At 44.4% G+C, this 21,593-nt stretch overlaps 2 protein-coding genes and 1 long non-coding RNA gene across 4 annotated transcripts in view; 1 reads left to right on the forward strand and 2 right to left on the reverse strand.

Moving 5' to 3' along the window:
- The window catches only part of ZNF81 (zinc finger protein 81), a 746,478-nt gene that overhangs the window by 438,523 nt on the left and 286,362 nt on the right, over nucleotides 1–21,593 (reverse strand). The window lies entirely within an intron of this gene.
- UXT (ubiquitously expressed prefoldin like chaperone) lies at nucleotides 13,974–20,801 on the forward strand. 2 transcript variants are annotated; one of them, XM_004022128.5, is made up of 7 exons: nucleotides 13,974–14,040; nucleotides 14,227–14,333; nucleotides 15,323–15,404; nucleotides 15,538–15,605; nucleotides 15,872–15,979; nucleotides 20,427–20,490; nucleotides 20,706–20,801. In XM_004022128.5, the coding sequence occupies exons 2-7, from the start codon at nucleotides 14,236–14,238 to the stop codon at nucleotides 20,754–20,756; spliced, it is 471 nt and encodes a 156-aa protein (XP_004022177.1). In that variant the 5' UTR covers nucleotides 13,974–14,040; nucleotides 14,227–14,235; the 3' UTR covers nucleotides 20,757–20,801. The 2 variants fall into 2 exon arrangements, with proteins under 2 accessions (XP_004022177.1, XP_060263412.1); XM_060407429.1 differs by having other exon boundaries at nucleotides 20,427–20,801.
- LOC121818376 (uncharacterized) lies at nucleotides 16,640–21,208 on the reverse strand. The gene is made up of 2 exons (XR_006058432.2): nucleotides 21,132–21,208; nucleotides 16,640–20,546 (listed from the first exon to the last, which is right to left on the reverse strand). It is a non-coding gene; the product is annotated as an uncharacterized LOC121818376 (long non-coding RNA).

A 21,593-nucleotide genomic window follows, 5' to 3' on the forward strand; every position in this document is an offset into this window, starting at 1 on the left:
CTTTATAAACAATACAAATCACACAACCAGTGAAAGAATCTTTCACATAGTGAGGTATAGAGAAGTCATTCTAGTTTATACATAAGTTAACTTGAATTTTATGCTAACTAATACAGCTTGTTTGTGGACTATCAAACTTACATTGTACATCTGCTTCAATTATTAAAGAAAAGGGCACATTGACCAGAATAAAGAATATCCAGATAAGATAAAGACTAAATGCCTCCCTTCCTGGGATGCCAGTGCTGGTACTCCTTCAATGATAAGACTCCCTTCCCAGGTGCCAAGAACATACAGACTTGCTGGATACATGCTGATCTGTTTATTTTTTACAAACTTTGAAGAAAGTATCCCTGACTTGTTTGATGTTCTTTGTTCTGACAAGATATAAAACTGGGCTGAAAACCATGCTGCTCCAGAGCAGTTCCTCAGAGCTATCTGAGAGAGATTGTCTTCCAGGCTATCATCCTCAATTTGGCTCAAATAAAACTCTTTTCTATTCCTGTTATAGATTGTTTATTGATTATTTTCATCAACATAACTGACCTTTTTTGCTACAGCTGTAAGAAAATCAGAGACAAATTCAAAGCTACACATAGATGTGAATTTCATGCCTACGTCCCAGTCTTCTCTGATGTTAATATTTTGCTTGCTTTGTGTTTTCTGTGACCCTACCTTTACTTTTCAATTTAATGGGATGCATTTTTGTCAGGTTCCAAATATCCAGTGGAAAATAAAGTAGATGGTGAATGAACAACTGCACTATAACTCATCTGGGTTTCAGTCACTTCTTGCTCTTCTTGGGTAAAGGCAAAGGCAGAGATCTCTAAGTCAGACCTGTGGGAGGTTACAGCATAGAAGGTTGGATGGGAGGAAGAGAAAATAGAGATATGAGAGCCTCATATCTCCCAGAAGCCTGAAAACATCCACCCGTAGGCTAGGTAACAGGTTGCAATGCAAGTTAAAGCCAAGGAGACCCACGTTGCTTATAGCTCCAACCTATGTATTGATATGATTGATATAATTGATATGATTGTGTAAAGCTAGGGATGGAAATTTTTTTCTGGAATGAGTCAGATAGTAAATACTTTAGAATTTTCAGGCCATGTGGTTTCTTTGGCAACTACTCAACTCTGCCATTGTAATGACGACAAATTGAAATTATAATGAAATAATCACAGTTTGCACGCTAAGTCACTTCAGTTGTGTCTGACTCTTTGCTACCCTATGGGCTGTAGCCTGCCAGGCTCCTCTGTCCATGGGATTCTCCAGGCAAGTATACTGGATTGGGTTGCCATTTCCTCCTCCAGGGGACCTTCCCAACCTAGACGTAGAACCTGAGTCTCTTATGTCTCCTTCATTAGTAGGCAGGTTCTTACCAGTAGAGCCACCTGGGAAGCCCATGAATAGGAATAGAAAAGAGTAAAACTGAGCCAAACTGAGCACTGCAGCCCAGAAGACAGCCTCTTAGATAACTGCGAGGAACTGCTCTGGAGAAGCTTGATTTTCAGGGCAGTTTTATATCTTGTCAGAATAAAGAACATCAAACATGTCAGGGATACATTCCTTTAAAGTTTAAAAAAAACACAGATCAGCATGTACAGAGAAAGTCAGTAATGGCCTTGGCACCTGGGAAGGGAATCTTATCATTGAAGGAGTACCAGCATTCAGTTAAGTTCAGTCGCTCGGTCGTGTCCAACTCTTTGCGACCCCATGAATCGCAGCATGCCAGGCCTCCCTGTCCATCACCAACTCCCGGAGTTCACTCAAACTCATGTCCATTGAGACAGTGATGCCATCCAGCCATCTCATCCTCGGTTGTCCCTTCTCCTCCTGCCTTCAATCCCTCCCAATCAGAGTCTTTTCCAATGAGTCAACTCTTCGCATGAGGTGGCCAAAGTACTGGAGTTTCAGCTTCAGCATCATTCCCTCCAAGGAAATCCCAGAGCTGATCTCCTTCAGAACGGACTGGCTGGATCTCCTTGCAGTCCAAGGGACTCTCAAGAGTCTTCTCCAACACCACAGTTCAAAAGCATCAATTCTTCAGCGCTCAGCTTTCTTCACAGTCCAACTCTCACATCCACACATGACCACTGGAAAAACCAAAGCCTTGACTAGACGGACCTTTGTTGGCAAAGTAATGTCTCTGTTTTTCAATATGCTATCTAGGTTAGTCATAACTTTTCTTCCAAGGAGTAGGCGTCTTTTAATTTCATGGCTGCAATCACAATCTGCAGTGATTTTGGAGCCCAGAAAAATAAAGTCTGACACTGTTTCCTCTGTTTCCCCATCTATCTCCCATGAAGTGATGGGACCAGATGCCATGATCTTCGTTTTCTGAATGTTGAGCTTTAAGCCAACTTTTTCACTCTCCTCTTTCACTTTCATCAAGAGGCTTTTAGTTCCTCTTCACTTTCTGCCACAAGGGTGGTGTCATCTGCATATCTGAGGTTATTGATATTTCTCCTGGCAATCTTGATTCCAGCTTGTGCTTCTTCCAGCCCAGGGTTTCTCATGATGTTTCTGCATATAAGTTAAATAAGCAGGGTGACAATGTGCAACCTTGACGTACTCCTTTTCTTATTTGGAACCAGTCTGTTGGTCCATGTCCAGTTCTAACTGTTGCTTCCTGACCTGCTTGGCATCCAGAAAAGGAGGTATTTAACATTTATCTTATTTTCATTTTCTTTATTTCTGGTCAATGTGCCCTTTTCTTTAATAATTAAAGCAGATGTACAATGTAAATTTGATAGGCCACAAACAGGCTCTTTTAGTTAGCATAAAATTCAAGTTAACTCATGTGTTAGCCAGAATGACTTCCCCATACCTCAATATGTGAAAATTTGTTTTATCAGAGCAAATGAATGAGTGCAACTATGTTTAAAATTTTATTACTGAACACTGAAATTTGAATTTCATATTATTTTCATATTGTAGAGTAAGGGAATTAGAGAAAGTGAGGTTCAGAGAAAGAACAAGATGGGCACTTTACAGGAACAGATCACCTTTAGTGAGGCAAGAAGGGGCAGCAGTCAGATTAGTGAGCTGCTGCACTAAGTAACCCAAGAAAAGAGTAAGTATATGTAGGCATGTATGTGGAAATCTACTGTCTTAAGGGGCCTGTTCTTCTCCAAGGTTGTTCGGATTAGTTATCTCTTAAACGGCTAGGGCAAGGAATTCTGGAGATCGACCAGAGGCTGGGACTAGCTGGGAGATGGGCATAATCAACCTTAATGTCCATTTTTTTCTTTGGGTGAGAGAGTTCTTTGTTTTGCATAGAATGGTGGGGAAGACCCAGAGGGGAGTTTTAACTCCAGGCTATCTTGAGCCATGTAACTTTCCTTCATTCCAGACCCTAAGGAATACATATAAAAAGAGGAAGATAGGTGGGAGTCATTAAAGTTCAGGGCTTCTTCGTGCTGATAAATGAGGGTCAGGGGTTTGTGGTCTGGGACGAAGGAAGTCTAAGGCCCATAGTGTTGATTTTCTATTCTAGCTATCAGGATCTCGAGCAAAAGAACAGTCTTGACTTGGTCTCAGGAAATGGCTCAGATTTGATCTTGGAGGAATCCCTGAAAAAGATTAAACAAACAAGGCCCAAGGGTGAGTAAGAGGGTGATTAAAATGAATGGTCTGAGAAGGGGTAAAAGTTATTAAAGGTTCCCTGTAGCCACAGGGTGAAGATGTAAATCTTCAACGTGTTCAAATGTGGATCCTTGAGCACTTGAGACCCAGATATCTGCCAGAAGTTGTTCCAGGAATGATTGCAGCTGTGAAACCAACAGGCTCATCCATAGCCAGTTGGGGCCAGTGGAAGCCATGAGAACTTTAGAGTTGAAGGGCCTGTGTGAGAAACTTGATAAGTATTAGTCTGGCAAGCATTTTCATCATTGGACTGCATAACCTTTTTTAGCCAAGTGATGTGTACCCAAGGGGTGATTTCTTTTAATTTTGCAGTGGTATGGGTCAGCAGAATTACCGTGTAGGGACCTTGCCATTTTCGGGTTAGATCTGAGTGGAACTGAGTTGTCATATAGACTTTGTCTATTTGAAAGGATGGGTATGGAAGTTTGGAATGCGGTTGAGGGAGTAAGTCATCCATATGTTGCCAAAGGGCATGTCATATCTGGACAAGGAAAAGGAAGGTGGTATGGCAGTTTAGGACCGTCCTGGGAGAGGGGAAGACCTAAAGGTACTATGGGCCTCCCGTACATGGCCTCAAATGGACTGCTTTTAAGGTTTTTTGTTGTTTTTTTTTTTTTTTTTTTTTTTTTTTTGGTAAGGCCCGGACCTTTAAGAGGGTTAAAGGGAGTTTTGTCCAGTCCTGATGAAGTTTGCTCGTTAATTTGGTGAGAGTTTCTTTTAGGACTCGGTTGGCTCTCTCAACCTTACTGGAAGACTGGAGATGATAAGGAATGTGAAACCTCCAAGGAACTTGAAGCACTCATGCAGTATTTTGGGTGATTTGGGATGTGAACTCAGGCCCGTTGTCAGACGTGGGGCGGTGGGGGCCGGGGGGGGGGGGCGGGGAAGGCACTCCAAACCTGGGGAGGATTTCAGTAAGAATAAGGCAAGCCACAGTAGGGGCTCTTTTTGTTTGTTGGTAGTCAGAAAAGCTTCAATCCATTCAGAAAATATATCTATGAAGACTAGGAGAAATTTAACCCTTTTTACAGTGGCATGTGGGTGAAATCTGCCTGCCAGTCTTGTGCAGGAAGATGTCCATGAATTTGGTGGGTGGGGAAAGGAGGGGGCAAAGGTTAGAGTTAGGATTTGTCTGCTGACAAATGGCACAAGTTTGGGTCAGATTATTTAAATAAATTACATCATCCTTAGTCAGTTCAATAAAGTTCTGAAGGAAAGCCTTAAGTACCTTTGCAGAGGGGTGGAAAAGGGAATGTAAATATGAAAGTAATGTGTAGATGTTAGGCTCATCAATTTGGGCTATAGTAAAGACAGGACTAACAGAGGCAGCCTGCCACTTTGCTTCGTGATCTGCTATATTGTTATAAAAGGAAATAGGACCATGTCGCTGATGTCCCCAGCAATGTATTACAGCAGTTTGTTTTGGGAGCTGAGCCTCATGGAGGAGTTCAGAAATAAAAGAAGCATTGAGAATAGGTGTGCCCTTCTGAGTCAGGAATCCCCTATCCCTCCAGATTATAATGTTAGAATGTAATATGTTATAGACATACTTGGAGTCAGTGTAAACGTTTGTCTTTTGGTCTTTGGCTAGGGTCAGAGCTTGTGTAAGAGCTATCATTTCAGCCTGTTGTGAGGATATATGAGCTGGGAGTGTGACTGATATGATGAGGCAAGGGGGGATAACTTTGTCAGGCTTTCCCTGGACTATAGTATATCCAGCCCCAAATGGGGCTTGTTTCTGGGCACTGCCATCTATGAACCAGGATGGGACTTTGGGGTCAGTAAGGTGCTGATCGGTTATACGTTCAAAGGGATTAAGTGTCATATCTAAGGTCTGAACACTGTCATGAGATAGGTGTTCTGCTTCTGGATCTGGTGTAGGGAGTAAGCTAGTAGGATTAAGAGGTTTACAAGGCATAAAAGAAAGGGATGGGTCTAGGAGGTGTGCATGGAGGATCTGTAATTGAGCAGAGGGCAGAGAAAGGAAAGCCCGATGAGAGAGTAAATTTTTGAAGGAATGAGGTGAGCATATATTTAGAGGAGCGTTTCAGGTTAATTTTTGGGTTTCAGGTATTAAGAGGGTAGTTGCAGCTGAGGCCTGGAAACAAGGTGGCCATCCGAGTATGACAAGATCTAGTTGTTTAGATAAGTAAGCTAGAGGCCCCCATACATCCCCCATAAGTCATGTCCTTGTCAAGAATGTAGAAAAAGGAAAAAAAAAATGTTTGGCATAATCAGGTAAGTAAAGAGAAGGGGCCTGTAGTAAGTGTTTGATAAGAGTCTGTATTGGGGTGTGGAGAGAGGTGGGGGCCAATAAGGGTTCATCTAAGTTTCCTCGAGTAACTTGGTAGAGAGGTTTTGCATGGAGGGCAAATTTTGGGACACATATTTGGAAGAAGTTTAATAGACCTAATAGAGAAAGAAGTTCCCTCTTGGTTTGGGGCCTGGGGGTCTGTGTCAAGGCTCGAAGTCTCTGTGCTGGAATTATTTTGGATGTGGGAGTGAGAAGCAATCCCATGTAACTGACAGTGGTGAAAGCAATTTGTGCTTTGTAGAGCCCAACTCTGTAGCCCCAGTTGCCTAAGGCATTTAATAGTTGCAGTGTGGACTAGGCAGTTATGGCAAAAGGAACTACATAACAATAAAACGTCTACATATTGGAGTAAGGTAGTAGAGCCTAGGTCTAAAGTTTGTAGGTCCCTTTGAAGGGCTTGACCGAAAAATGAGGGCTATCTCTAAACCCTTCAGAAAAGGCAATGGCACCCCACTCCAGTACTCCTGCCTGGAAAATCCCATGGATGGAGGAGCCTGGTAGGCTGCAGTCCATGGGGTCGCTAGAGTCGGGCACAACTGAGCAACTTCACTTTCACTTTTCACTTTCATGCATTGGAGAAGGAAATGGCAACCCACTCCAGTGTTCTTGCCTGGAAAATCCCAGGGACAGAGGAGCCTAGTGGGCTGCCGTCTATGGGGTTGCACAGAGTTGGACACAACTGAAGCGACTTAGCAGCAGCAGCAGCTAAACCCTTGCAGTAAAACGGTCCAAGTTGATTGTTGAGATTGATATGTGTCTGGGTTCGTCCAGGTGAAGGCAAATAGGGGCTGTGAAGAGTGGTGTAGAGGTATAGTAAAGAAAGCATCTTTGAGGTCCAATACCGTGAAGTAGAGTGTGTCAGGGGGAGCATGCGAGAAAAGGGTATAGGGATTAGTGACCACGGGCTGTACAGGTATTACGGCCTCATTGACCTTGCAAAGATCTTGGACTAGATGCCAGGAGTGGGGTCCCTTTTTGACTGCCAGTATAGGAGTATTATGAGGAGAACAGATAGGCCACAAAAACCGGCTTTGAGCAGGTGGGAGATTATTGGTTTAAGTCCTTGTCGGGATTCTGTGGTCAGGGTATATTGAGTTTGGGTTATTACTTGAAAGGGGTTCTTAAGAAAAACCTGTATGGGGGACTGGTGTCAGGCTACTGATGGGGCTTCAGTGTCCCAGACCTGAGGATCTATCGGGGGAAGATTAGTGGGCAGGTTTTGGGAGTGAGGGTTGGCCAAGGGTTTGGGTGCCATTTGGATGCAAAGAATTGATAGGGGATCTAAGAATGGGAGGTTTATAGAAGTCTGTGACTTAGCCAGAAGATTACGTCCCATCAATGCCATTGGGCATTGAGGAACTACTATAAAAGAATGTGTTAGTGTTGCCTTACCAAAGAAACAAAGGAGAGGAGGGGTTATTTTGGGATAAAAGGGGGTGCCTGAGACCCCTTCGATGGCCACTTCTGAATGTTGGAGAGGGACCTTAAAGGAGGTTACAAGTGAAAAGGCCGCTCTAGTGTCTATGAGGAACGAGACTTTGGGTATAGCCACCATGCCAATTACCCGAAGCTCCAAGTCCATCTGTATGGGGCAGACTTGGAGTCTGGAGCTTGGGCTCCGTCACTGGAATAATTCAAGCACAACTGGATCATCTCCCACCTCATCCAAGGAACCATGGTCTGGGGTGTCAAGGCCCCCCGAGTCTGGTTTCTGGCCCATTGTTGTTGGGCCTGGGGTGGACCCCGAGACTTGGTGGGTAGTGTCTGAGGGCAATCCACTTTCCAGTGGCCCCATTGTTTGCAGGTGGGGCAAGGTTTGGTGGGTGGCCAGGGGTTTGTGCAGGATTTAGCCCAGTGTCGCATTTGGTTACATCTGAAGCAGGGGCCTGAAGGGTAAGGTCCCATATGGGTGGGCCTAGGTTGATGGGCTAAAGGGGTTGAATTTTTTTTCTTGAATAGCTGCAGTGAATAAAGCATATTTGGCCATTCTTTCCATTTCTTTTTCTTTATTTTTCTTTCTTCGCTTCTTCCTCCCTATTGTTGAAAACTTTAAAGGCTATTTCTAGGAGATCTCGCTGAGGGGTTTTGAGGCCCTTCTCTAACTGGCGTAATTTTTGGTGGATATCGGGGGCTGACAGGCTTATGAACTAGACGTGTAGGTACAGAAGTCTGGCAGGGGTGGAAATATCTAAATTAGTATATTTCTGGATTGCCTCAGTAAGCCGTGAAAGAAAAAGAGCAGGATTTTCATCTTTTTCTTGAGTCATTTCCCTAATCTTATCGTAGTTAACATGAATGTGAGAGCTTTAACATGAATGTGAGTAATCATATGATGCAGGTACCGGATGCTGGCATTACCTGCTTGATATGTCCACCATGGCTCAGTTAAAGGGACTGCACCATCAGCCACCAGATTAGTCCTATCTTGGTTGTGGAGCTGATCATCATGAGTCTGAGCTGCCTGCCATTCCGTTCCTTTTCATCAGGGGTTAAAGTGGCATTTAGGATGTAGTAAAGATCATTCTAGGTTAAATGATATGCTTGTGTAAGGCGGAGGAATTCTTTTCTATATGTAGTAGAATTTTCTGAAAAGGATCCCCATTTTTCTTCAGTTTGGTTCATATCAGAAATTGAAAAAGGCACATGAACCCGTGTAGGGCTCTCCAGTCCCGCTACCTCTCTGAAAGGAAACATATGTTTGCTTCCGGTCGTGGCCAATGTGGGGGGCGGGGCAAGGTGGAATTCTCTTTTGGGGTTTCAGAGTCATCGCTTAATATTTTGGAGGAGGAAGGGCTAGAGGATGGGATCTCATCTCTGGAAGTTTCTTCTCTGGGGCGGAAGGGAGGAGGCTCATCTGCCGGGTCAAAATCGGGGCCTGAGGGTTTAGGGGGCCTTTTAGGGGCTTTAGATTTGGATTCTTTTGTAATGGAGGGGGAAAGAGAGCAGAGGAGGATTTGATAGGTAGAACAGTCCTTGCAGAGAGAAGGATGGCTTCTAAGATCCCAGAAGGCTTGAATATAGGGGACCTCAGATCATTTGCCACTCTGTTTGAGGAAGTTAGTGAGATCTGATAAAATACTCAAATCAAAAGTCCTGAACTCAGGCCAACGGTTTTGGTTATCTAGTTTGTATTAGGGCCAAACTTGAGTACAAAGTGACTCGAGTTTATGAACCTTGAGATCGGTCAAGAGTAGAGGTTTGAGGTTTCGTTTTATGCAGGCCAAGGGAGAGTCCCATGGGATGGATTGGCTTGACCCCATAGCAAATGGCTAGCGACTGTCCGGTTGAGAGAAAAGATGTCACCTAATCTTTTGACTAGGCAAAGAGAGAGAGACTCTGAAGGAAGGAGGGGCATCCCCCAAGTACCTCCTCAGAGGGCCTTTTGGCCGGAGGGCTCCCCTGTAACCGGGAAAGGACAATAGTCTATGGCACCCTAGAGGCTACCTGGGCTACTGGGTTAGGCGAGAATTCGTGGTGGATGGAGGGAAGTCGAATGGCAGAAGGCCTCTATCCTGGAGTTGGTTGGTCTCAAGAAAAAGAAAGTGTAGAGAAAAGAGGAAGAGAGAGAGAGAGAGAGAGAGAGAGAGAGAGAGAGAGAGAGAGAGACCAGTATTCCTCGGGTACATGGAAAACCAATAAAGCCCTTACACATGACTTGTACCGCTCACGAAGGCACAGGACATCCTCTCGAGGAGGTCTTCAAAGCCCGAGCAGAACAGTGAGCTTGGCAGGCTTCCATGCTCTGAAGAGCTGGCCGTGGAGAACGAGAAGTAACCTCAACCTCCCGGGTTTCAGCACCAAAAAATGTAGGGTAAGGGAATTAGAGAAAGTGAAGTTTGGAGAAAGAACGAGACCAGCACTTTACAGGAACAGATCACCTTCAATGAGGCAAGAAGGGGCAGCAGTCAGATTAGTGAGCTGCTGCACTAACTAACCCAAGAAAAGAGTAAGTATATATAGGCATGTATGTGGAAATCTACTGTCGTTCAAGCTGGTTTTAGAAAAGGCAGAGGAACCAGAGATCAAATTGCCAGCATCCACTGGATCATGGAAAAAGCAAGAGAGTTCCAGAAAAACATCTATTTCTGCTTTATTGACTAGGCCAAAGTCTTCGACTGTGTGGATCACAATAAACTGTGGAAAATTCTGAAAGAGATGGGAATACAGACCACCTGACCTGCCTCTTGAGAAATCTGTATGCAGGTCAGGAAGCAACAGTCAGAACTGGACATGGAACAACAGGCTGGTTCCAAATAAGAAAAGGAGTACGTCAAGGCTGTATATTGTCACCCTGCTTATTTAGGGTATCTTATATGCAGAGTACATCATGAGAAACGCTGGACTGGAAGAAACACAAGCTGGAATCAAGATTGCCGGGAGAAATATCAATCACCTCAGATATGCAGATGACACCACCCTTGTGGCAGAAAGTGAAGAGGAACTAAAAGCCTCTTGATGAAAGCGAGAGAGGAGAGTGAAAAAGTTGGCTTAAAGCTCAACATTCAGAAAACGAAGATCATGGCATCTGGTCCCATCACTTCATGGGAAATAGATGGGGAAACAGTGGAAACAGTGTCAGACTTTATTTTTCTGGGCTCCAAAATCACTGCAGATGATGATTGCAGCCATGAAATTAAAAGCTGCTTACTCCTTGGAAGAAAAGTTATGACCAACCTAGATAGCATATTCAAAAGCAGAGACATTACTTTGCCAACTACAGTCCGTCTAGTCAAGGCTATGGTTTTTCCAGTGGTCATGTATGGATGTGAGAGTTGGACTGTGAAGAAGGCTGAGCGCCAAAGAATGGATGCTTTTGAACTGTGGTGTTGGAGAAGACTCTTGAGAGTCCCTTGGACTACAAGGAGATCCAACCAGTCCATTCTGAAGGAGATCAGCCCTGGGATTTCCTTGGAGGGAATGATGGTAAAGCTGAAACTCCAGTACTTTGGCCACCTCATGCGAAGAGTTGACTCATTGGAAAAGACTCTGATGCTGGGAGGGATTGGGGGCAGGAGGAGAAGGGGACGACCGAGGATGAGATGGCTGGATGGCACCACTGACTCGATGGACGTGAGTCTGAGTGAACTCCAGGAGATGGTGATGGACAGGGAGGCCTGGCGTGCTACGATTCATGGGGTCGCAAAGAGTCGGACATGACTGAGCGACTGAACTGAACTGAACTGAACTGAATAGGGGGCCTGTTCTTCTCCAAAGTTGTTCGGATTAGTTCTCTCTCTCTCTGTCTTTTTTTTTTTTTTTTTTTTGCAATGACTGACAGCATTTATTTAACGATCTTTTTACCTAGATATGTCTGTGAGGCTCCCGAAAGGAGACAATAAAGTCAATATATTTGCACAGTGCATTTCTCAAGGCTCTTGCCTTATTGGGCCCCTTCAGGGCCCAGGTTCCCAAAGCTAGGGAAGTGGGGAGGTTTAATTAGCTAGAATGGGGGCGGAGGCAGGAAACCCCGGCTGGAAGTAACTCCACCAGCTTTGGTTGTCTCTTAAACAGCTTGGGCAAGGAATTCTGGAGATCTGCCAGAGGCTGGGACCTGCTGGGAGCTGGACATAATCAACATTAATGTCCTTTTTTTTTTTTTTTTCAGGTGAGAGTTCTTTGTTTTGCATAGAATGGTGGGGAGGACCCAGAGGGGAGTTTTAACTCCAGGCTATTTTGAGCCGTGTAACTCCTTCACATATGTCACAAAATACTCTTTCTACTTTTTTTCAAGCCTCCAAAAGATGGAAATAGTACTCTTATCTTGCAGACAGTAGTAAAACAAGGGTCAGCAAACAGTGGGCCACAGTGTGCTGACTTTGATGTAAAACTTGGATGAGGAAGTTTGTTATTGGAAGTAGATATACAATTGTCACTTAACACTTGCTTTACAATGCAATGATCTCCCTTAGATCAACAAATTAAGTTCTAGAAATTTGTCACAAGAAAACAAACATGGTTGCACACAAAATTTTGAAAACAAAAACTGTTATCTCATTCTGGATTATAACAATGAAAAAACTGGACACATCCAAACATCGAGGAACAGAAGACTGGTTCAAAAATCTGAGGTCATCCAAAAGATGGAATGCTATGCAGCCATATCAACAATTATTGGATGGTCTGAAATGAGAGAAAGCAAATGCTGTCAAATATTAACATTTGGTGAATCTAAGTAAAGGCTATATGGACATTCAGTGCCAACTTTCGTGTAGGTTTGACATTTTAAAATGAAGTTGAAAACGTTTTGAAACAGAAAAAAAGTTTTAAAAAAGAAATCTTACATGGACTCCATAATAAAAAAATTTTTTGTGAAATGTAAGCTAATAAACCATCTCCAGCTCATCAGAACTCTGTGCTCTCCATGTTAAAGATAATAAATGTAACACCCTTTTCTTCACAGGAAAATTGTATAGATTAACTTGATAATATTTGTCTACCTACCTACTGTCTCTTTTGATCAAACTAGATATAATTGCAACTATATTTAACATGAGATGATTTACCAAAAATAATTTTTTAAACTCACAAAGTTTTCCTTGCAATCGTCTTGTTCTAAGGGTAAAGAAAAGTTTGACTTGCTCAGGTTTTGAGCATTTGAAACAAAGCTTGGTTTTAGACTGCAAACCCACAAATTATCTGGGAAAACTTCCCTGATACGCTGGGTGCTCTAGGGCCTGCAGCCAGAAGTATCATTTGGGGGATCCAGCACTGGAGTTCTTCTTCAGGCCTGGACTTACTGAGTTAGAGGCTATTATTTGAAAATCTAACATAGGAAATAAATCCATTCGGTAATTTGAGCACATAAAAATAAATACAAAGTTTACACATTTAAATAAAAACATAGGAACTCTTTCTAATGACAAGATAACCTATCTTGGGCAGAGGACTTCAGCAACCCTCTATTTGACGCCCCAATTAAATGACGTGATCAGCCATGAAATTAAAAGATGCTTTGCTTACTCCTTGGAGGGAAAGTTATGACCAACCTAGATAGCACATTCAAAAGCAGAGACATTACTCTGCCAACAAAGGTCCGTCTAGTCAAGGCTATGGTTTTTCCAGCGGTCATGTATGGATGTGAGAGTTGGACTGTGAGGAAAGCTGAGTGCAGAAGAATTGATGCTTTTGAACTGTGGTGTTGGAGAAGACTCTTGAGAGTCCCTTGGACTGCAAGGAGATTCAACTAGTCCATTAAAGGAGATCAGCCCTGGGTGTTCTTTGAAAGGACTGATGCTAAAGCTGAAACTCCAATACTTTGGCCACCTCATGAGAAGAGTTGACTCATTGGAAAAGACTCTGATGCTGGGAGGGATTGAAGGCAGGAGAAGAAGGGGACGACAGAGGATGAGATGTCTGGATGGCATCACCGACTCGATGGACATGAGTTTGAGTGAACTCCGGGAGTTGGTGATGGACAGGGAGACCTGGCGTACTGCAGTTCATGGGGTCACAGAGTCGGACACAACTGAGTGACTGAACTGAACTGAACTGATTAGACATAGTGCGTTATCAACCTCTGCTTGAACTCCAGTCATGGACTGCGGGCTACAGAGCTGGAGTCGTCAAAGGTGCATATCAGAAAATTTGTCTCCTTTTCAAAACTTATGTTTAATGCTGACATTTATTTCCATTATTGAAAGTCAAACCCAAGCTTCCCTTGTGAAAACTCAAAATCCAGGGCGATGCAAGGATATACTTTCCTTTTTACAGACCACATTCATAATCTTTTCTTGCCCGGCTGCTTCTGAAGCTCTGACTTTTAAACACCAAAAGCTGTACTCGCTCTGTGTGTACCGCCACCTCCGGCACCCGCCAAATCCCATTAAACCCCACCCCCAGCAACAGTGCACTATCCCCATAGGCTTGTTGCGCAGTCCAGGTTCCCACGCTCTTCAGCCTTTCTTAATCAGCGGATTTCTTAAAGCCCCGCCCTTTCCTTCTCTCCGGCGTTTTTTTCCGTTCAGGACTGCCTCACCCACCCTGGTTATTTGGTTGGCCAGCGCCCCCGCCGTACGTCATTTACCCGCGCCACCCGGAAGCCACGGTTCTTACTAACACTTCTTTTTGCCGGCGGCTTTCAGGTAACGGCAGCGCTTGGGTGTCCCTGTGTGATGGGGTCCCAGAGCTGGGAGGGGCGGAAGGCTGAACCCTCGGCATAAGCCGGACGACTCAACTCCCAACACTGAAAAGGTGCAGTTGCACTGTGCTTGAGACCAAACTGAGACCAGTGGTCTTCAACGTGGTCTTTCTCCCTCCCCATTCCTCAGGAGCCCATCATGGCGACGCCCCCTAAACGGCGGGCGGTGGAGGCCACGGCGGAGAAAGTGCTGCGCTACGAGGCTTTCATCTCTGACGTGCTGCAGCGGGACTTGCAGTAAGTGACAGAACGGGGGGCGGAGCTATTGGAGCGGTCCACGTGGTGAGCGGGGCGTTCGAAGTCAGGGCCTGGCCTTCTGATTGGTGGGTGAGGCGTTCAGAGCCCGGCCCCGTGCGCCATTCGAGGAGGAAGGAGGGGCGATATCCGGGGTGCAGCGTCGGGTGAGGAGGGAGACTTGGTGATTTAATGGTGCCTGTGTACGCGCATGCGCGGCTTCCGATGACCTTAAAGGGTTAAGAATTAGAGTTCTGAAGCTGGAGTTTTCAGGTTCGAATCCTGGCTTGACCATTTTGCTTTCCGTGTGAATACATACTTCGCCTCCACTTGCTGTGCCTCAGTTTCCTCATCTGTGAAATGGGGAAGTTAATGCAGCCTTCCCCACGGCAGTGGGTTTGTGTTTTCAGTGTATTCAGTCCTTGTAAAGGGTTTAACTTGGATACTAGAGGCTCAATGAGTATAAAAAATTATTATTACTATCATTATTAATCAGAGCAGGAAGGAGAGTGTTCAGGTCTAGGATTATGAGCTCCTAAAAGAGATGGAGGATTTTTTTCTAGGGTGAGAATGTCATATTCTGATTGGAGGGAGGCATTGGGAGTAGAGTGTAATAATACTTGTAAATAAGAGCTAACTCATATAGAGAAATTTGTTTGGAGGGCACTATTCTAAATGCCTTATAGTAAATACTCATTTAATCCTCCTAATGACTCTATGAAGTAATACTCCTCATTCCTATTTTTAAAATGGGGAAATTGAGTTCCAAAGAGATTACTCACTTGCCAAAGTCACACAGCTAGTAAAATGGAAAGCCTGGATTCAAACCGAAGCAATCTGACCCAGAGGCCAAACCTTGACTTCTGCACTAAAATTCCTGTTTAGACTCTGGTGACAGGAGAGTCTCAGGGGTTCATGGTGTGAGATATTCCAAGAGGGACAGGGTTTCCTCTTGGTCACCATTTTACTCTTGTCCTGTCATGTCCCATCAGAAAGGTCCTGGACCATCGCGACAAGGTATATGAGCAGCTGGCCAAATACCTTCAACTGAGAAATGTCATTGAGCGACTCCAGGTAAAGATGCCAGGGTTAGGTAGTCTTTTTGTGGGCAAAGGAGGGGGAAGAGAGGAGATACCCAAGACCAAAACCTGTCACCTGACCTAAAAGTTGACCACTGATCCCTACCTCTTTTTCCCTGGCCCCACAGGAAGCTAATCACTCGGAGTTATATATGCAAGTGGATTTGGGCTGTAACTTCTTCGTTGACACAGTGGTGTGAGTATCTACCTGCCCCTCTGAGCCCACAGGGTTCAGCTTCCCTTTTCCTTCATTCAGCAAATACTTTTGTTAGTATTTGCTATGAACCAGACACTGCTCGGTGCTGAAGATGTGACAGTAAATAAAATAGGACAAATTATCTGCCCACCCTGACCTTCAGTTTGGGGAAGGTGGAGGATGGGGAGTAAAATAAATATTAAACTGTGTAGTATGCTAAACAGTGACAAGGACTTCTCCACTTCTGATCACCACTGTTTCCTTAGCCCAGACACTTCACGGATCTATGTGGCCCTTGGATATGGTTTTTTCCTGGAGTTGACACTGGCAGAAGCTCTCAAGTTCATTGATCGTAAGAGCAATCTCCTCACAGAGTAAGTCCATTGCATGAGGATACTGTCTAAAACAACACCATTTGTAACATCCTTCTTCCCCCTTTCACCCTGGCTACCTGGGATGGTACCTAGGAACCACTTTCCCCTCTCTCTAGGGGAGAGAACAGTGGGGATGCAAAGCTTAGCCCCAGGTGTAGCACATAATAAGTACTCAATAAATGGTCTCTGTATTGTTCACTCACACAAAAACTTATTGGGCATTTGCTGTATGCCAGGCTCTGTGCTTGGTGTTGGGGAGGCAGTATGAACAAGACAGAAGAATTCCTTGAAAGCTTACATTCTACAAGGGCTATAACTATTACACATCAGCACAGTTTTGACCAGATCCTGGAGGTCTCAGCCTGTAAATCAGTAACAGTAAAACAAGTTACCTCTGACTTCACCTTCTGCTAATTTTCCTGCTCATTCACTGTGCTCTCATCACATTAACCTTCACAGGCTTCTTTAAATGCCCACAAAGTGATCCCACCTCAGCACAACTGCAGTAACTGTTCTCTGTCTGCCTACAGCACTTTCCCCCCGATATATGCATGGCTTCCTTTTTCCTTATTCACTTGAAGTCTTGCTTAAATGTCACTTCCTATAACCTAACTTGAAAATTGCAACCCTTGCGCTCCTGATTCCCCTCCCTTGTTCTACTTTTTCTTTTTTTCTGTAGCACTTATGACCTCCTAATGTTTACTGTGTGATTTACTTTTTTATAATGTTCATTGCCTGCTCCCATTAGGATATAAGCTTTGCAAAGGGAGAGATTTTGTCTACGTCTCAAGTCACTAGAATAGCACAAAGCATATAGGAGTCATCCTGTGTTTGTTGAATGAATTTCAAAGCATATGCTGGAAATAGATTTAAGTGGGGATTGAGGGATTAGTAGATCTCTGTTGGTGGTGATGGAGGTAATGTGGGGATAAAGGATGAACTCTGACTGAGTATAAGGTTCTATGCAGGGAAGGGGAATTGTGATTGTGGAGAGACTTCTGAAATGAGGCCTTCCAGAGGAAGCAGCATTTGAGTTACTTGGTTGAGTGAACAAGCCATAGGGCTCTCTAGGGAAGAGCATTCCTGGCAAGGGGACCAGTGTGCCTGCCATGATAGAGGAACTGCTGAGAATGGTGAGCATTCAGTCACTCAGATGGAGTGAGTGAGGGGATGCTGAGCAAATACACTTAGATTAACAACATCTCACAAGTGTGAATACTACTGATGTAAAATTCTACCTTCTAGGTTATATTTCACTTTATGTCTCATTCATTTCTTCCACAGTTGCCTACCTTAGGTTTCAGTAATTCTTCTCTTTTCAGACCTTTTCGAGGTTTCAGTGTTCATAAACTCAAATGAGCCTCAGACCTGTGGAGATTTCTAAATCTTAGTGATCAGATCAGTTGGTGAATAGTTTGATTGAGGGGCCTGCTTTAATAGGCCAGTATAATTCTGAACCAGCAGCCATTTACACCGAGTCTGTTTTTTGTTTTTTGTTTTTAATGACAAAGCCTTCCTTATTATGTCACCGGATTCCTAAGCCTTTCAAATAGATTTTAATTTTTTGAGACTTGATGTCTTTCCCCAGAATGAGGTATTTGTCATTGTCTGCCCCATTTGGTCTTTCTGATTTATTGATCTGGTCTATTAGTGTGATGAGAAATGTGAATTCCTTACTGTGCTAAGTCGCTTCAGTTGTGTCCAACTCTGCAACCCCATAGACTGTAGCCGGCCAGGCTCCTCTGTCCATGGGATTCTCCAGGCAAGAATACCAGAGTGGGTTGCCGTGCCCTCCTCCAGGTGATCTTCCTGACCCAGGGATCGAACCCACATCTCTTACATCTCCTACATTGGCAGGCAGGTTCTTTACCACTAGCGCTACCTGGGAAGCCCATGAATCTGTTATTACTTCATTATAATTAGTAGGACTCCCTAGTAATTGAATCTTTCTAGGAGATGAAGATTTGAGTCTGTGTAGTTCATTCTCTTCTTTAAAATGTGTGGTTATTTGAGAAACACTTTAAATAACTTTCCTTCAGCTTATTTTATGTAACCAAAATGGCCTATCAATACTTCCTGTTTTTAGTCTATGTCTCTGTTTGGGGATCAGGTCTCTGTATATATTCTTTCTGATAACAAAGAAAGGAGTACACATCCACACCCATAAGTAGACATGGTTACAGAAAAAACAGAATAACCATTTGACTAACACAGCCTTACATATTAGATCAGTAGCAATAAATTAAACATATCCCTTTTGTTACAACTAGCATTTGGTGAACTTTATACTTTTCTCCTTTTTTTAAAGTGCTGAAACCTTTCATAGACTAAGCTTATACACTGAGTGTATACTATGTGCCACATACTTTTTGGTTCCCGAGAATACGGGGGCGGGGGGGCAAAGCTGACCAAATCTCTGCCCACACAGCTTACATTCTATTCAGACAAACAATAAACAAGTAAAGGATATAGTATGTCACAGGTGGACAGTGGTGCAGAGAACAGTAAGGACTGGAGACTAGAAACACTGCCTGGGATGGAGCAGTTGCAATTATAAATAGAATGCTTGATTGGAAGTGGGGTGTGAGAAAAAGGAGTCCAGGTCTTTGGCTGAGCAAAGGATGGAATTGCCCTTTTATGAGATGGAGAAGATAAGGGGAGAGCAGATTTGGAGGGGAAAATCAGTTCAGTCTGGGACCTGTTAAGTGTGAGGTGATCATTAAACATTGAAGTAAGTTTTCTGAAGATGTAGTAAAAAACTCCCAAGGCTGGAATTCGGGAGAGAGGGCTAGACTAAAAATACAACTTTGAAAAAAAAAAAAAAGAAAATACAACTTTGAGAGATAGTGATATATAAATTGGTTCATAGTATTTTTTTCCCAATTTAATATCCTTTGTTGTTGCCTTCTACTTTTCTTAACAGTATTTCATTTCCCTGAAACTAACTCTTACATTGACAGATAGCTCAACACAGTAAAATCCATATTCCTCTCATAATATCAAGATTACATGATCTGTCCCCTACCTACTTCTTGGATCCTAACTTGTGCCACTTTTCTTCCACCATTCACTTAGTTTCTAACACTCTGGCCTCCTGACTACTCCTTAAAAAACTCTTTCCTGCCTTTTGGACTTTTTGTGGAAAAGACTATATCCTACTGTTTTACTCATTCTTCAAAGGCCTTCCTTGATCCTTTGGGTGAATTAGGATTCTTTGGGTGAGACTGGTGCCAGTTGGCATAGAGAGAAAAAAGTGACTGGTTCATGGAAATGGCAACCTGCTCCAGGATTCTTGCCTGGAGAATTCCATGGATGGAAGAGCCTGGTGAGCCCCAGTCCACGGGGTTGCAAAGAGTCCGACATGACTGAGCAACTAACACTTCCACTTTTTTTCTTTCATGTAACTCAACAGCCCAGAGCCAGCATAGTTTCAGGCAACTCTTGCTTCCCAGTCACTTAGGCCTTGGTGTCTTTACCTTGAGTTCTCTTTCTCACACCCAACACCCTCCTTTGGTAAATCCTGTTGACTTTACCTTCAAAATGTATCCCAAATCTAGTCATTTCTCATCACCTCAACTGCTGCCACTGTGGTCTGAGTCTGCTTCTCTCACCTGGACTGCCTCCTCACTGGACTTCCTCTTCCACACTAGCTGTCCTTATCCCCAGTCAGTTCTCCACATAGCAGCCAGATGGATCCTCGTAAACCCTAGTCATTTCACATCCCTTCTCTGATCACAATCCTCCTCTGGCTCCCATCTCACTTAGAATAAAAGCCAGAGTCCTTACCATGGCCTGGTAGGTCTTACATGATCTTTCTCCCCTGCTTACCTCTGTGACCTCACCTTCTACAAACCCCCTTCACTGATCCTTCTCCAGTCCTGCTGGCCTCTCTGCTGTACCTCAGACATGCCAGGTGCACTCCCACCTCAGAGCCTCTGCGTTTGCTGCCCCTTGTGTCTGGAACACTCATCCTCCATCCTCCAATACGCTTCTTCATTTTAAGTCTTTACTCAAACGCGCTTCTCGGTGAAGCCATCCCTAAGCACTCTAATTAGAATTACAACCCCCACTCCTGCACTCGTTATTCTCTCTTAACATTTAATTTTTTCCTTGTACTTATAACCATCTGACATACTGCATATTTTATTCCCATCATTTGTTCCCCATAATGAGAATTTGAGTTCCACAAGGCCAAGATTTTTGTTTGCTCTGTTTGCTGCTATCTCCCAGTACCTAAAACGACCTGGTGTAGAGTAGGCACTCAATAAATGTCTCTGAATCAGTGCAGTCCAGATGGCAGCCAGGCATCTCTGCATAGGAGCAGCTCAGGTAGTAGGATGTCCTACCACCTACCGTGTGGAAGTCATACATAATGTAGGTAGTTCTTGAAGTGATGAAGAAGCATAATCCTCCTGCCCACTTCACCTTTCTTGTTTCTTTTCTCCAGGCTCAGCGACAGCCTCACCAAGGACTCCATGAATATCAAGGCCCATATCCACATGTTGCTAGAGGTGAGAGTAGCTCACTCCATTCCCAGACTCTATCTCCAAATGTTTAGGGTGGTGACCTGAGAACGAGAGAGAGCCAGAGATGGGAAGGACCATATTTTCCTCTAAACTGGAGTCAAACTAGAGCCAGGCTGGCTCGGAGGGAAGAGAGTTCTGAGCAAGCCTGGGATGGGGCCTGGACCCAGTCTCTGTTCAGTCTCTTATATTCTCTTTTTCAGGGGCTTAGAGAGCTACAAGGTCTGCAGAATTTCCCAGAGACTCAGCACTGACTTCTTCCTACCTCCCCTGACATTAAAGAGCCTGAATGTCTTTGAGTCACACGGCCCTTCTTTCCCCCCTTAACCCCTACTGTTTGCTAAAGTGCCCTGTTTCTAAAGCACAAAGTACTAGGAGGCCCAGAAATCCGGTCTGTGTGGGACCATTAATGCACCACTGAAGTCCTGCTATTTGACTTCTGTGCCCGCTCTACTGTTGCCTTGGCAACCTGGGCCCCCACTTGACACATTTCTTTTCGTGTACACTACTATGAATTACCAGAGAATGGGCCGATTCATGGTGGAGGTTTGCTCCCCAAAGCAATTCAGCCTTTCACTCCTGGCGGGAAGGTTTACCTTTCTCCCACACCCCAGTCGTTCCTCAGGTACCTTAAATTACACTCACGCCCATCTAGGCTCAACCTTGGCCTTGCCCCAGCCGCTAAGTAGTTCCAGCTTCCAGCAATGGGTCTAGGGCTGATCCCGCCCTCCCTGGTCTGGTCTCTATTCTAGGTTGAGTGCAGCTTCTGCCAATCCATGCAAAGCCAGGTTCCGCCTGTTTGTAACTGGTTGCAGCTCGACCCCTCCCCCGTAGGTATTTAGTTTCCGCCACTCAGCACACACTTTTGTATGTCTGGCAGCTGCTCCGTTCTAAATTCGTCTTTTCCAGCCAATCACTACACAGTTACCCTGCCCGCCTACGCAGTACCCAGACCCCCTCCCTGCGGGCTGGTATGCCTGTGTACTTCTATACAAGTCTTGCTTCCGCTGAGCTGCGTGGAGTTCGGCACCGCCCCGTTGGGGTTTTGGCAGCCGTCTAGGAGTCGCTCGGTAGCCAATCAGCAGAAAGCA

Source organism: Ovis aries, chromosome X (genome assembly GCF_016772045.2).
Source record: "Ovis aries strain OAR_USU_Benz2616 breed Rambouillet chromosome X, ARS-UI_Ramb_v3.0, whole genome shotgun sequence".
Classification (NCBI taxonomy): Eukaryota; Metazoa; Chordata; class Mammalia; order Artiodactyla; family Bovidae; genus Ovis; species Ovis aries.

Coding starts and splice junctions, on each gene's coding strand:
- UXT (XM_060407429.1), top strand. CDS start 14,236: ATGGCGACGCCCCCTAAACGGCGGGCGGTGGAGGCCACGGCGGAGAAA. Junction 14,334..15,322: donor GTGCTGCAGCGGGACTTGCA/GTAAGTGACAGA, acceptor ATGTCCCATCAG/AAAGGTCCTGGACCATCGCG. Junction 15,606..15,871: donor TTCTTCGTTGACACAGTGGT/GTGAGTATCTAC, acceptor CTGTTTCCTTAG/CCCAGACACTTCACGGATCT.